The sequence below is a fragment of the Oryctolagus cuniculus genome, chromosome 14 (genome assembly GCF_051225735.1).
Source record: "Oryctolagus cuniculus isolate XC-2025 breed Fujian yellow rabbit chromosome 14, ASM5122573v1, whole genome shotgun sequence".
NCBI classification, from domain to species: Eukaryota; Metazoa; Chordata; class Mammalia; order Lagomorpha; family Leporidae; genus Oryctolagus; species Oryctolagus cuniculus.
In genome coordinates this window covers 45736891-45751539 of record NC_142880.1, presented here as the reverse complement: position 1 = coordinate 45751539, position 14649 = coordinate 45736891, and the positions used below count along the sequence as shown (strand labels likewise).

Here is a 14649-nt window from a genome sequence, read left to right as displayed (position 1 = left end):
TTTTCCAAGGTCATAGCAGAGAGCTGGATCAGAAGTGGAGCAACTGGGCTCAGCACCCATATGGAATGTTGGCACTGCAGGTGGTGGCTTTACCTGTTATGCCACAGAGCTGGCCACGAAAGGTGAATATTCTTTTTTCCAGCAAGTGCTAATATTGTTTCTATAGTGATAGTTTAGATAGGCCCCTTTCCAATTTTAGGGTGTTTATCTACCAGAGTAATAAAACATGTATATACACATATTGTATATGTATATGTAGCTTTAAAACAGTGGTAAGTGGATTCTCATGTGTTCATCATCTCAGTTAATAAGTGGTCCATGGTCCTGGCTAATAAATAAGAAGCTCCTGTGTGTCTTGCTCGAGTCATATTTTCTGCTCAATCCCCACCTAACGTAACCCCTCTCCTAATTGCCTTTTTTTTTTTTTTACCATTTCCTTGCTTAAATAAATCTGTTTAGTCTGCCATGATTTTGAGATTTACCTAAATGAAACCATACTTTATGTAATCATAGGCCTTATATAAATGAAATCATGTGTTTTTCTGCGGTGTCTTCCATCTCTGAATATGTTGATCGGGAGGTTTATCCACAGACATGGAGTTGGAGTTCCTTCATTTTTGCTGCTGTTTTGTCTTCCATTGTTGAGCACAGCTCACCTTATTGTTCATTGTCCTGATGCAAGTGTATTTCACATTCACTTCAGAATAAGAAGTGATAATTCGTTCCATTATAAAGCTTTCATTGATTTTTGTTAGTCTATTTGCCAAACAGCTCAACTGAATCCTTAAATACTACTCAATATATAGAACAGAAATTAAAATCTGTATTTCTGTCATCCTCAAGGTATCATTAAACAGAACAGTAGCCTACCCTGTCCAAGCCAATTTGCAGCCAGTTGTGTTGTTCTGAGAAAAAAGACCATGGTTTCATAACCTCGTATGTATTTTACTACACAAGCTTTTGCTTTCCTTTGCAAAAACCTTTTCCCACTCATCAAATAAATTGACAAACTTGTGTTACAGAGAATGGCTTCTTAGCCATGTTCTTTTTAATGGATTTGACATTCAACAGGTTATGCAAATCTGGTGCTAGATGTGGCTACTAGTGAAAAGAGGATTCGGGGTATAATTAATGCATACATAAACTACACCCTAACAGCTAGACATCTCCATTTATTATGACAGGCAGGAAATCAGCTGAGGCTGATAGAACAAAGAGGATTGAAATTGAGATACTTCTTTCCTCCCTTTTTTAGTGGTATCACATTCATTTAAATGTGGATTAAATTTTAATATTTAAAAAAGGAATTTTAAGGGTGGGCAGAGTTAAGCAGAGTTAAGACACTGCTTGGAACACCCACATCCCATATCAGAGTACCAGGGTTCAAGTCCTGGCTCCACTTCTAGTTTCAGCTTCCTCTGGGAGGAAGCAGATAATGGCTCAAATGCTTGGGTCCCTGCCATCCCTGTGGGAGATCCAGGTTGAATTCTGGGCTTTTGGCTTCATTCAGGCCACACCTTGGCTGTTGCGGGCATTTGGGGAATAAACCAGCAGACAGAAGATCCTCATTTTCTCTCTCTTCTTCTCTCCCTCCCTCTCTTTCACTGCCTTTGAAATAATTTTTTAAAAAAGAAATCTAGCTTACAAATTGCCTTACTATTAAAATATATTAGGAAGTAACAGAATGTACACGTACATAATTTCCTTGTAGTTGAACATGTACGGTCCACGGTTCTAATTTGTCTTTAGGCTACTGGAGTTGAATCCAGAAATCAACCTCATGGTGAAACTCTTAGAATCGTTGTTCAGATGATTACTAATAACTCTTGTCTTCTGTTAGTAACTTTGCTGCATTTATTTATTGCCGTAGCCATAGCTCACTGGCAGTGCCTTTAGTATGGTAGGCACTAATTATTTCTTTTTCTTTTCTTCTTCTTCTTTTTTTTTTTTTTTTTTTTTTAGATAGGCAGAGTGGACAGTGAGAGAGACAGAGAGAAAGATCTTCCTTCTGTTGGTTCACCCTCCAATGGCTGCTGTGGCCGGCACACCGCGCTGATCAGAAGGCAGGAGCCAGGTGCTTCTCCTGGTCTCCCATGGGGTGCAGGGCCCAAGCACTTGGGCCATCCTCCACTGCACTCCCGGGCTATAGCAGAGAGCTGGCCTGGAAGAGGGGCAACCAGGACAGAATTTGGCTGACTAGAACCTGGTGTGCCGGCGCCACAAGGTGGAGGATTAGCCTATTGAGCCGTGGTGCCGGCCACTAATTATTTCTTGAATGTGTGCATCTGAGGGCCTTAATATTCAAGAGTATGTTTGGACTGATATATATTTAAAGATTGATTTATTTATTTGAAAGGCAGAGTTACAGAGAGAAATAGAAACAGGGATCTTTCGTTCTCTGGTTCACTTCCCAAATGGACACAATGACTGATCCTGAGCCAGGCTGAATCCAGGAGACAAGAGTTTCTGGTCTCCCACGTGGGTGCAGGGGAGACACTGGGCCATCCTCATCTACTTTCTTTGGCACATCAGCAGGGGCTCAAACAGGTGCCCGTATGGGATGCCAGTGCTGCGGGCCTTGGCTTAACCTGCTGCACCACAGCACTGGCCCCAAATTGGTATATTTTTATTAGTAAGGTTTGCAAGAGCAGCAGGATTTAAGCTTGGTGTTAGTATAAATTTAGGGAGTAACATGTTTGCTGGTGCCTTTTTGGAGTACTGTGTCTTGTATTTAACTTACTGAGGCTCCTGTGGGAAAATGAGGGCAGAGACAGAGCATCTTGCTAGGTCTACACATCATATCCAACACCTTCTATGGTAACTGGAAAAGACGCTCTAGAAAAATAGTTTTTTTTTTTTTTTTTAATGGGATCCTGTTTAGTTTAACAACTTTCTATAGTTTACCAAATACTGTCTATATGAAAAACACATTGTTGGTATATTATTATTATTATTATTATTATGCTTATTGCCAATGTTTCTTCACAAGTACTGTGGCTTCCTATTTCTTAAGGTTTAAAAAGTTTCAAACAAGTACCACAGACCTGTGTGATCTGGGTCTGCTTCTGCCTCTGAGGCTTCATACAGTATTTTTTCCTGTTTCATGTCGCTCCACATCAGAACTCAGTAGGATGGTGCTTTTGGCTCCTTCACCCTGCAGGGTCTCTGTACATTGTTCTATCTAGGACTCGCATGTCAAACTGCTAATCCATTCCAGTTCTGAGCTTAAAAATGACTTCATCAGAAAATATGCCCTGAAGCTTCCAGTCTGTCCTTTTCCTTGAGTATGTTCCTTGTAATTGGATAATTCATTGTGTGACTAGTTGTGTCTGTTGGCATACCAGCTTAATGAGGCAGCTATATTACTGGTTCACCCCTGAATTCACAGGCTTGTCTATGGTATAACCAACAGTGGATGTTCAATAAGTATTTGCTGAACCCATAAATGTTGAATGAATCATCTAAAAGTTGTTATTTTTTTTTTTCTTTTTCCTCTCTTTTTAGCTGGGAGGTTGTGAATTCTAAACCAGATGAAAGACCTAGATTCAGCCACTGTATTGCAGAATCATGGATGAATTTCAGCATATTTCTCCAGGAAATGTCTCTTTTTAAACAGCAAAGTCCTGGCAAGGCAAGTTTTCCAGTTCATGGGTGTGTTTTAAAATGTCCTTTTTAACAAATGAACTAATCTCTTTGACTAGCTTGCAAGAATTCTCCCAGCCTGAGTTTAATGTACTCGGAGCAAATGCAGTAAAAGCTGCTATCAGCAAGGTTCAGAAATGTTAGTGTGTGAGCGGTAGAAACTGAACCTCATGTTTTGAAATTGGATCAGCTTGGCCGGCGCCGCAGCTCACTAGGCTAATCCTCTGCCTAGCGGCGCCGGCACACGGGGTTCTAGTCCCGGTCGGGGCGCCGGATTCTGTCCCGGTTGCCCCTCTTCCAGGCCAGCCCTCTGCTGTGGCCAGGGAGTGCAGTGGAGGATGGCCCAGGTGCTTGGGCCCTGCACCCCATGGGAGACCAGGAAAAAGCACCTGGCTCCTGGCTATTGCCATCGGATCAGCGCGGTGCGCCGGCCGTGGCGGCCATTGGAGGGTGAACCAACGGCAAAAAGGAAGACCGTTCTCTCTGTCTCTCTCTCTCTCTCACTGTCCACTCTGCCTGTCAAAAAAAAAAAAAAAAAAAAAAAAAAAAAAGAAAAAAAAAGAAATTGGATCAGCTTTATATTTTATATATATTTATCTAACTCACTAACTAGAATGAGTGGTGATTGATCTTATCAGAAAAAAAACAAAAAGAAAATACTGTGTTAAGAATTTCAGTTACAGTATTGGTCTGATTCCAGAGTCAGAGAGAGATGAAATGAACACACAGTCCACATAGTGTGCTTTTAGAGATAACTGACTCTTAACATGCAATCAAGAAAGAGGGGATTCTTATATGATTTAATTAAGAAAGAAAACTTTTGGCAAAAACATTGATCATGAATCTATAAATGGAATGGATATTTTTCTTTTTTTAAGATGTATTTATTTATTTGAAAGTCAGAGTTACACACAGAGAGGAGAGGCAGAGACAGACAGACAGACAGAGACAATGGTCTTCTATCCACTGGTTCACTCCCCAATTGGCCACAATGGTTGGAGCTGCACCGATCCGAAGCCAGGAGCCAGGAGCTTCTTCTGGGTCTTCCACGTGGGCGCAGGTGCTCAAGGACTTGGGCCATCTTCTATCACTTTCCCAGGCCATAGCAGAGAGCTGGATCGGAAGTAGAGCAGCCAGGTCTTGAACTGGCACCCATATGGAATGCTGGTGCTTCAGGCCAGGGTGTTAACTGCTGCGCCACAGCGCCGGCCCCTGGATATGTTTCTAAGATCAAAGCCTGAGGGGAAGAGTCTTAAGTGGTTGGAAAGGGATTATAAGAAGTGCGTGTACTTGCACTGTGATCAGCAGTCTCGGCAGCCTGAGTGATGTGCAGAATCATCAACAGACCTGGTCTACTGCGTGTTGCCTTTGTGTTTCTTGAATATCCAGCTGCTGCAGCTAAAATGAAAAGCTAGGACTGACAGCATTTAAAATCCCACTCATTATACTATATGTGGGCAAACTTATAACATGTTAAATAGAACTATGCTTGACGATATTTTGAGCATGTTAAAGTTGCAGTATTGTATGGATATATATATTTTTAATCACTGGAGGAAATTTTTAGAATAGATACCCATATGAGGGACATGATGTATTTTGATGCCTATTTTACTGAAATAATTAAATATATTCTAGGAACATTCTAAATTCAGACTTCAGCACTGGATTGCACTAATGTGCCCCAAGTCAATTAGCTTAAGATGAAGATATTGCATAGGACTGCAAAGAAATACCTGGCACAGGACACTTATGAAGGAAAGAAGTTTGTTTTGGCTCACAGTTTTGTAGGCTCACAGTCCAAGATTGGCTCTGCCCCATTGGTTTGACCATCTGGTAAGGCCTGAGGATAGGGATGGCATTGTGTGTGCAGAAGCAAAGAAAACTGCTGACCTTCTCCTGAGACCTACCTTCTAAGGGCATGCCCACGTAGATCCAAAAACCTCCCACTAGGTCCATTTCCTAGACTCTATAATTGGATTAAGTTTCCATACTTTTAATTACTATTAACCCGTGTTTTTGGGATCTGAATATATGCATAAGTTTGGGATCCAAAATCAGGTTCACACATGGCAAGGAAATCATAAGAAATTCATGTGCAAACTGAAATCTGGATATACTAATGTTTTTATTGATTTGTTTGTTCCTTTGACTTTAAAAAAGCCGTTGCTTTTCAATTTCATTTCTAGATCTTCAAGTTTTCTAAGGGCTTTTGCTACTTCATAAGCAGCTCTTTTATTTTACAAGTCCATGTAGTCTCTTTGTTACTAGTTAATTTATTAACCGTATGCCAAAGAGTGGAAAGTCAAAGTTAACCTGAAATTCAATTAATTAAACTTTAATTCAATTCAGTTACATTCAACTTGCTCTTTCTGTTAACCAGTCATTGATCAGAGGTGTGTATTCCTTCTTTATGTGTCTTTTGAAATTCCTTTAATGAGCTTTCTTTGTTCACTTATCAATTTAATATAATATCACCAATTAAAGGCAAAAAATAAATAAGATAATTTAAGACTGAAGTATAGAAATCAACTGAACACCTCATAGGAAAAATTTTTGTCTTGGCATTTTTTTTTTTTTTAATTTTTGACAGGCAGAGTGGACAGTGAGAGAGAGAGACAGGGAGAAAGGTCTTCCTTTTGCCATTGGTTCACCCTCCAACGGCCGCTGCGGCCGGTGCGTTGCGGCTGGCGCATCGCGCTGATCCAAAGGCAGGAGCCAGGTGCTTCTCCTGGTCTCCCATGGGGTGCAGGGCCCAAGGACCTGGGCCATCCTCCACTGCACTCCTGGGCCACAGCAGAGAGCCGGCCTGGAAGAGGGGCAACCGGGACAGAATCCGGCGCCCCAACGCGGACTAGAACCCGGTGTGCCGGAGCTGCAAGGCGGAAGATTAGCCTATTGAGCCACGGTGCCAGCCTTGTCTTGGCATTTCTATTGGGAACTAGGGAAATTTTCTGTGGATTGTTTTTAAATTTATAAAAAGCAGCCAAGTATTTTATTTATTTTATTTTATTTTATTTTATTTTACTTTATTCTGGTTGTAATTGACAGAGAGAAGGAAAAGATTCAGATTTCACTGGAGGAATTTCATTTGCAGTTGGTTTCCTGGTGACCCAGAAGTGGGGTCAGCCTGAGGCATGTGTATGATTAGGAAGGAGGCTAGTTATGGCCATAGATTTACCTCAACTGGCAGTTTTTACATTAGGTTTATACAGATACCTCTTATTTCTGTAACATATTTTGCTGTGTTTATGAATTTTGATCATATTAGCATGATACTTTGAACATGCAGATCTAATTATAAGGCTGTATTACTTTTATTAAATGATGCAGAGTGAAAGAAGTTTCTGGGGCCATATTCTTCAGTTCTCTTGGACCTTGTAGTAATATAACCACAAGCATGACTAATGGGAGTGGTGATTCTCAGTGTCAGAAATTAGCCCCTGTGCCTTCTAAAGGATTATTACTAAGTATTGGAGCAGACTAAGGCTTTCAAAGCAGTAGTTACTAGTCAGCCCTAAGTGGAAAAAAATACAGTTTGAAAAACATTTGACATAACTTGAGAGATCACATATAGGTACAAAAATATGTGTGTTTATCCTAAAATGTCTTGGTGTTATGCATAACTGTTCCATGCTATTTCTATTATTTGTAGTTTTGTCTCCTGGTCTGCAGTGTGTGCACATTTTTTACGATCTTGGGAAGTTACATTCCTGGGGTTATACTCAGCTATCTATTGTGTAAGTATAGTAGAACACTTGGATCACTTGTGTAATGCCTGTGGTATTATTTAGTGGTCATCAGGCCATAGTTTTGAAGAGTAGGGATGAGTTCTTGCCTATAAAACAAGTTGGCTCTTCTTTAATAATCTGCTGTACAAGGTTTCTTTTCTTAGAGATATGTTTATATTTTAAAATTGGAAGAATAGCTGTGAAAGGCAGGATTTTTATGTCAATAAAACTATAAATATTTGTCCCCACCTACAAATACACCAGCATCTTTGCCTTTGTGCACGTTCTGTGATTCAAAAAATAATTAAAACCCAAATGAGATACCATTGCACCTCCACAAGGATTGCTAAAATTAAAAATGTTGACCCTGTCAGGTACTAGGGAGGATATGTAGCAAGTGGAATTCTCACGTATTTTCTTTGGTGGCTAGGTAACTGCAATTGTGTTGGCAGTTTCTTAAAAACTATATGACCCTGCTTTAGCTGGGTATTTATCCAAGAGAAATGGAAGTATCTGTGTTGTTAAGCTTTTTGTTACTGTAATGAAATACCCGAGGAATGCTAACGTAAAAAAGGAAAGACATTTATTTTGTTAATAGTTTTGGAAATTTAGATCCAAGATCAGGCAGGCCTCACTGATGATGTTCTTACTGGCAGAATCCTAAAGTTGCAAAGGATTTTCCATGGCAAAGGACATGGAGTTTGTCTCTCTCTCTGTCCCTATCTCTGTCCTTATAAAGTCACAAGGATTCAACATGGGGACTTTACCCTAGCGACCTAATCCAATTTAATCACTCACACCATTAAGCACTTTAATTAAGTGTTCACTTTCTCCAAGCAACTAACATAATACTTTGGGGAATGAACATCTGAGTTCAGGGGTCAAATATCCAAACAATAACAATATGTGTGCACAAAGACTTGTTCACAGTGGATTTATTTGTAGCAGGCAAAAGCAGAGTACAATCTGTGTGTCCTTCAAGAGATGAATGGATAAACAAACTATGGTAGATTCTTATAATGGATTACAGACTATGGTCTGTTCTTACAATGGATTACAACTCAGCCTTAAAAACTACTTGTTATACATGCAACCCCATAGGTATGTCAAAGAAGATACAGATATGGATATGAGTATATCTCTAAGAAGAAACCAGATAAGAGAGTGTATACTATATAATTCTATTTATATATAATTCTAGTCTAAGTAATCTTTACTGACAAAGCAGATCACTGGTTGCTTAGGGATGAGATGGGTGGTGGTAGGGAGAAGCAGGTTGAGAAGAAGAAGCAGAAGGGGAAAGATTAATAAAAACGGGAGGAAACTTTTGGGGTGGTAGATATATTCACCACCCTTATTGTGGTGATTGATTCTTACCTGAATGCATATGTCAAAACTTAACAACTTATACACATTAAATATGTGCGGTTTATTATATATCAATCATAATTTTAAATGATATAAAATGTAGATTTTCTGCTACTGAAAGAGATGAAGATCTGACACCACTACCATTTTATGAGGCAAGTGCTCTCCCTTTAACCCCCATATTTTCCTAATTTTTTTTAACTCTGGCCTTTAAAATTTATAGGTAATTCTTTGGCCTCTAAAAATATGCAAGTTCCCAATTCTTATTTGAAGTAGCAGACATTTCCTAACACCAACAACACAGAAATAAAACAATAGAATACATTCAATGTGGCAGTCTAATTTCCTTTTGTATTTCAATGTACAACACAAAAATGCAAGTGGTCAGGGCTCAAATCCATTCTCCCAGATAGAACTCCTTTATCATCACCCTTTTGGTGCACATTGTTTAGGAGTTAATGGAGAAGAGGTGTGGGGAAGGAGCAGGTAGGACATCAGACTGATGGTTGCATTCATCTCATTTATAATCTGCATTAACCATAAGAAATAAAGGTATTATCCAGATATTACTGATATGCTAATAAATAATAACATTCCCATGGTAAAATGGCATTTAATAAATAAAACTGAGGTTTTAATCTAGGAATATTATCTGAAAGAACACATTTTTTTCTGTAAATTTTGAGGGTAAAAGGGAATTGATCTAATTGCAAGTCTGAAAGCAATGACTATGAACCCTTCTGAGTGTGCTGTAGTAGAAAGTCTTTTCATTACAAGAGAGGAATAGAAATTACGAACTTACCTCACAGAGGCATTTCCCTAGGGGAAAACACTTCTGTTTTCCACATAGAAACGTAATATTTGTGAAATCCTAAGGCGTAGCCTTTTGAAGGGAGCGGCGTTTTTACCTACACCTCTTTTCTTCTTGCTTTCCAGTGTTGTGTGCATTCTTGTGTCCGCTGTTTAAGTGTAATGATATTGGACAAAGAATATACAGCAAAATCAAGTCAGTTTTGCTGAAGCTAGATTTTGGAATTGGAGAATATATTAACCAGAAGAAACGTGAGAGATCTGGTAGGTAAAGTTTGAAGTTTAGATTCAATGCGTGAAATGAGACATTAGCAGTCTATTTATTATGAAATCACCTTCAATACATTTCAGAAGACGTTTACTAAATATTATAGGAGCTAAGTTCCCCAAAGTTAAATGCACACACACACACACACACACACACATACACACACAGCCTTTTCCTAGTTAAAGGCTTTTATTTTTTATCTTGAATGTACAATACGTAAATAAATTGGTTTTTTAATCCAGACTGTCAGGGGAGGGAAAACAGACTTCAACAACTCTATATTTTGATATTTATTATTTATTGGACTATTACAAAAAAAGGTAGGTCTAAGAATTTGGGAGTCATGTTGAGGGAATTGGAAGAACAGGGAAAGGAAAACTTGCTGCATTTATTTGTTAACTTGGTGTAGGATCTTGGATTCTCAAAGTATGGCATGCATCAGAATCACCTGAAGAATTTGTTAAGGTGAAGATGGCTGGGCCCCACTCCAGAGTTTCTGACTTAGACGAGGGTCCAGCCTGAGCATTTCCAATTCCACGGAGTTCCTGGGGATGAAAAGGCTGCTGTTCACACTCTGAATATGGGACATTTCCTTTGGAAATCAAATATTTTGCAAACATGTGAAGCTTTTTAAGTGCAAAAATTTACTTATATGTAGGCATGAGAAAAAATGAGGAAAACGGGATAGGAATACATAATAGAAGAGTATACTGCGCCTATGTTGGCCAGGAAATTGAAAGCTTCTCATTTTTTTCTCAACAGAAGCAGATAAAGAAAAAAGTCACAAAGATGACAGTGAATTAGACTTTTCAGCTCTTTGTCCTAAGGTATTTTTTGCTTGATTTTCAATTTGTTTCTGTGTGTTTTGACCATCATTTAATTGAAAATCATAGCTGAATGATTTTGCTAATAGACTCCTCCTATTTTATAAGTTGAACAATTTCAAAAGAGAAATAATCATCTGGTTTGTATTATTCTGACCTTTTGAAGGTTATTAGGGAATTTTCCAAAAGGTTTCTCTCTGCAGTTCAAAGTGTGCCATGGTGTTTTTATTAACACAGATTAGCCTCACAGTTGCCGCCAAAGAGTTATCCGTGTCTGACACAGATGTTTCCGAGGTGTCCTGGACGGATAATGGGACCTTCAACCTTTCAGAAGGATATACTCCACAGACAGACACTTCAGACGGTATGCTAATACCCGTGAACAATTTTCTGTTTATCATTTTGCAAAAATATGAATTCTGTCAACTGTTGAATGGATAAATAAAATGAGGTGTGTTCACAACATGGAATATATTACTTGGCTTTAAAACTGAATAATGTACCAGTACTTGCTGCAACCTGGGTGAGCCTTGAAAACACTGCTCAGTGAAAGAAGCCAGACACAAAAGGCCACTTATTGTATAGTTCCAATTATATGAAATGCCCAGAGTACACAAGTCCACATTGAGAGAAAGTAGGTTAGTGGTTGCTGGGAACAGGAGGTCAGGGTCGGGAGAAATGGTGAATGACTGATAGTTGGCACAGGCTCCTTTTCAGAATGATGATGTGTTTTAGATCTAGATGGTTATACATCTTTGTGAATATACTAAAAAAAAATCACTGAATTGTATACTTTAAAACTGTGAATTTTATGGTACATGAATTATATCTCAAAAGCTAATTTTTTTAAAGTATAAGAAAAAATCTAAGTTAATGTCCAAATCTGCCTTTATTTAAAAGACCAAAAAAAAAAAAAAAAAAAAAAAACCCTGAAAAAAAATTAGCCTCTGAAATGTCTGGCAGCATTGCTTATGGCAAGAACTGGAGAGAAAGCAGCAGCTGATTCTATGCATTCAACCCTAATTCTGAATTAGGGATTCAAAGGCTTAAAGCATGAATTCCAAAATTTGTCATATTTGTCTTCAAAGTTTAAAACCTTATTTTTTATAATTAGTTAAATTTCGTCTGTAACCCACATATGAAATAACACTTGTGCAATGACTTAGCTGTTGCTAGTCTCCATGGTTTAAGTCATCTCAGCCACTTATTGCTCACATATACATATGAGCAGATTATCACAAAGACACTCTTCTATACTTATTTTCCAAGGATGCACTTTCTTTTTCTATGAGAAGGTAGGACACAGGCTCTGCAGCATTTGAAAGAGGGGTTTGGAGGTTGGGAGACCCAAGTGTATTCTTATTTTTGTCATTAGCTAACTATATGAGCTTGAGCAGGTGACATAATTTCTGTAGGCCTCATTGTCCTCATTTTTAAAGTGGATTAGTATGGGGCTGGCACTGTGGCGTAGCGGGTGAAGCTGCCCCCTGAAGTGCCGGCATCCCGTGTGGGTGCCAGTTCGAGTCCCGGCTGCTCCACTTTCTATCCAATTGTTGTGGTCATCTAGGGAGTGAACCAGCAGATGGAGGACCTCAATCTCTCTCTGCTTCTCCTCCTCTCTCTATGTAACTCTTTCAAATGAATAAATAAATCTTTTAAAAAATAAAGTGGATTAGTACAAGAGGATCACTGTAGTTCACTCAAGCTCTACAAGCTCGAAACATCTACAATTGTGGTCATATTTTAAAGACCAAGGTATAATGTACTTTGTTCTCAGATTTATACAAAGAGGATCCAATTTACTTTTAGGGATTTTCACTAATCGAAGATAGCACATTACTGTTGCAAGGAGTTAATTGTTATGGAAAGGATTCTCGATGGGAAGTAAAAACAATAAAATCAGTCTGTCTGTCTCCTAATCTGATATTTTTTAAAATATCCTTAATCTTGATGTGGTCAGCTTCAGCTATATTATGGAGAGCCATATGTTTCCATAAGTTCTTAGGTTGAACATCAAGTAAAAGGAACAGTAGCTTCTTTTCATTGCTTTAAAAAAAATGTTACAGATAAGTAGACTTGCATATATAAAAAGCTGAGGCTAGATAATATTTACAATTTAATAGAGCATATTTCATGAAAACTTCCAATTGAAGTGTTCATTTCATGATCATACATATCCCTGTTAGCTTAAGATAATTCCCACCCTATGGGCAGGATGGCCGTTTTAGGGTGATAATTTTTTTTTAAAGATTTATTTATTTATTTGAAAGAGTTACACAGAGAGAGAAGGAGAGGCAGAGAGAAAGGTCTTCCATCTGATGGTTCACCCCCCAATTGGCCACCACAACTGGAGCTGTGCCAATCTGAAGCTAGGAACCAGGAGCTTCTTCCAAATCTCCCACATGGGTGCAGGGCCCAAGGACTTGGGCCATCTTCTACTGCTTTCCCAGGCCACAACAGAGAGCTGGATCAGACATGGAGTGGAGCAGCCGGGTCTCGAACCACCACCCATATGGGATGCGAAGCGCTTCAGGCCAGGACGTTAACCTGCTGTGACACAGTGCTGGCCCCATAGGGTGAAATTTTAAACTGTAGTCAAAATCTCAAGCTAATATTAGATAAGAGTGAATATTAATTTTTATGTTTAAGAGGAAAACTAACTATATGGGGATAAATGTAGTTTTTGTATACTTGTAGAAAGACTAGGGAGAGGCCCAATATGTGATTAAATTAATTCAACTTGACTCAGGAGGCTAGATGAATGCCAGGATTGGCCAGAGAGTTCAGATCAAAGTCAGATTCTTTTAGACAGCTCTATTACTCAACTTTTTTTTTTTTTTTTTAAATTGTCCTTACACAAGAACTTCTGTATTTCACAGATCTTGATCGACCTAGTGAGGAGGTATTCACTCGAGATCTTTCAGATTTTCCATCTCTAGAAAATGGCATGGGAACAAATGATGAAGATGAATTAAGCCTTGGTTTGCCCGCTGATCTCAGGAGGAAAAAGGAAAAGTTGGACAGTGGTCATACTCCAGGCAAAGAGAAGCAATCAGCAGCTGGTCTCACCCTCCCGTTGAACAATGACCAAACCTTTCAGCTGATGAGCAACCTGGCCGGGGATGTCATCACAGCCGCAGTGACCGCTGCTATCAAAGGCCAGCTAGAAGGCGCCGCTCAGCAAGCACGTTCTCAGGCTGCAGCCAGCCCAGCAGAGGACACAGACACTGAAGAAGGTGATGACTTTGAGTTACTTGACCAGTCAGAGCTGGATCAAATTGAGAGTGAATTGGGACTTACAGAAGACCAGGAGGCAGCAACACAGCAAAATAAGAAGTCTTCTGGCTTCCTTTCAAATCTACTTGGAGGCCATTAATCTGGGAATCACTTGCAACGGAGCACAGATAAACCACCAAAAATTGCAAACAAGCAAAAAAAAAAAAAAAGGAAAAAATTTTGAACTGTAAGCTTTATGATTACTTTAGATTTTTTTGTTTTATTTTCCCTTCTGCAGTGACTATATTGGATATGTATCAGCTGACACTGATAGATTGATATTTCTGATAGTTATTTTTATGTAATAAGCATGGAAATGAACTTTATATATGTATACTTACTGTGTTGTCAGAGATGAATATTAGGGATTGTTTTTAAATAAAAAGGAAAGAATCCAAAACCACCAAATTATTATGATCTCCCTGTAAGTATTCTTTATTTCTCCTTTATAGTTAATTTTTCAAGCATGCAAGAAGAGTTTATTGTAAATCATTGAAAAATATTAACAATTAATTGTGAGTACTTGCTGTATCAGCTCCCTTATTCCTAATACTTTGGGGAAAAACTGATAGATTTTGATGTAAAAAGGCAGAAATTATCATGTATCTTCAGTTGAGGGGCTTAGGGAAGACCATCAAAATAAATTTCCTAGGAGAAATTTTAGAAATGTGTTTTAAATACTATGGATAGGCTGAAACATTTCCATGTTTTTTCTGCAGTCATAGAATTT

At 38.7% G+C, this 14649-nt stretch overlaps 1 protein-coding gene across 10 annotated transcripts in view; it reads left to right on the top strand.

Annotated features, from left to right (window-relative positions):
• Nucleotides 1-14327, top strand: part of RETREG1 (reticulophagy regulator 1) — a 148158-nt gene extending 133831 nt beyond the window's left edge. For 9 of the 10 annotated variants that reach the window (XM_089312638.1, XM_051853556.3, XM_089312641.1 and 6 more), the window contains 6 exons: nucleotides 3505-3631; nucleotides 7298-7382; nucleotides 9678-9815; nucleotides 10582-10646; nucleotides 10881-11007; nucleotides 13523-14327. In XM_089312638.1, coding sequence (XP_089168764.1) covers nucleotides 3505-3631; nucleotides 7298-7382; nucleotides 9678-9815; nucleotides 10582-10646; nucleotides 10881-11007; nucleotides 13523-14019 — 1039 coding nt within the window. In that variant the 3' untranslated portion in view covers nucleotides 14020-14327. Of the gene's footprint in view, nucleotides 1-14; nucleotides 123-3504; nucleotides 3632-7297; nucleotides 7383-9677; nucleotides 9816-10581; nucleotides 10647-10880; nucleotides 11008-13522 lie in introns of those variants that run through there. The other variant, XM_089312642.1, reaches the window with a different exon arrangement.
• Nucleotides 14328-14649: the final 322 nt, after the last annotated feature.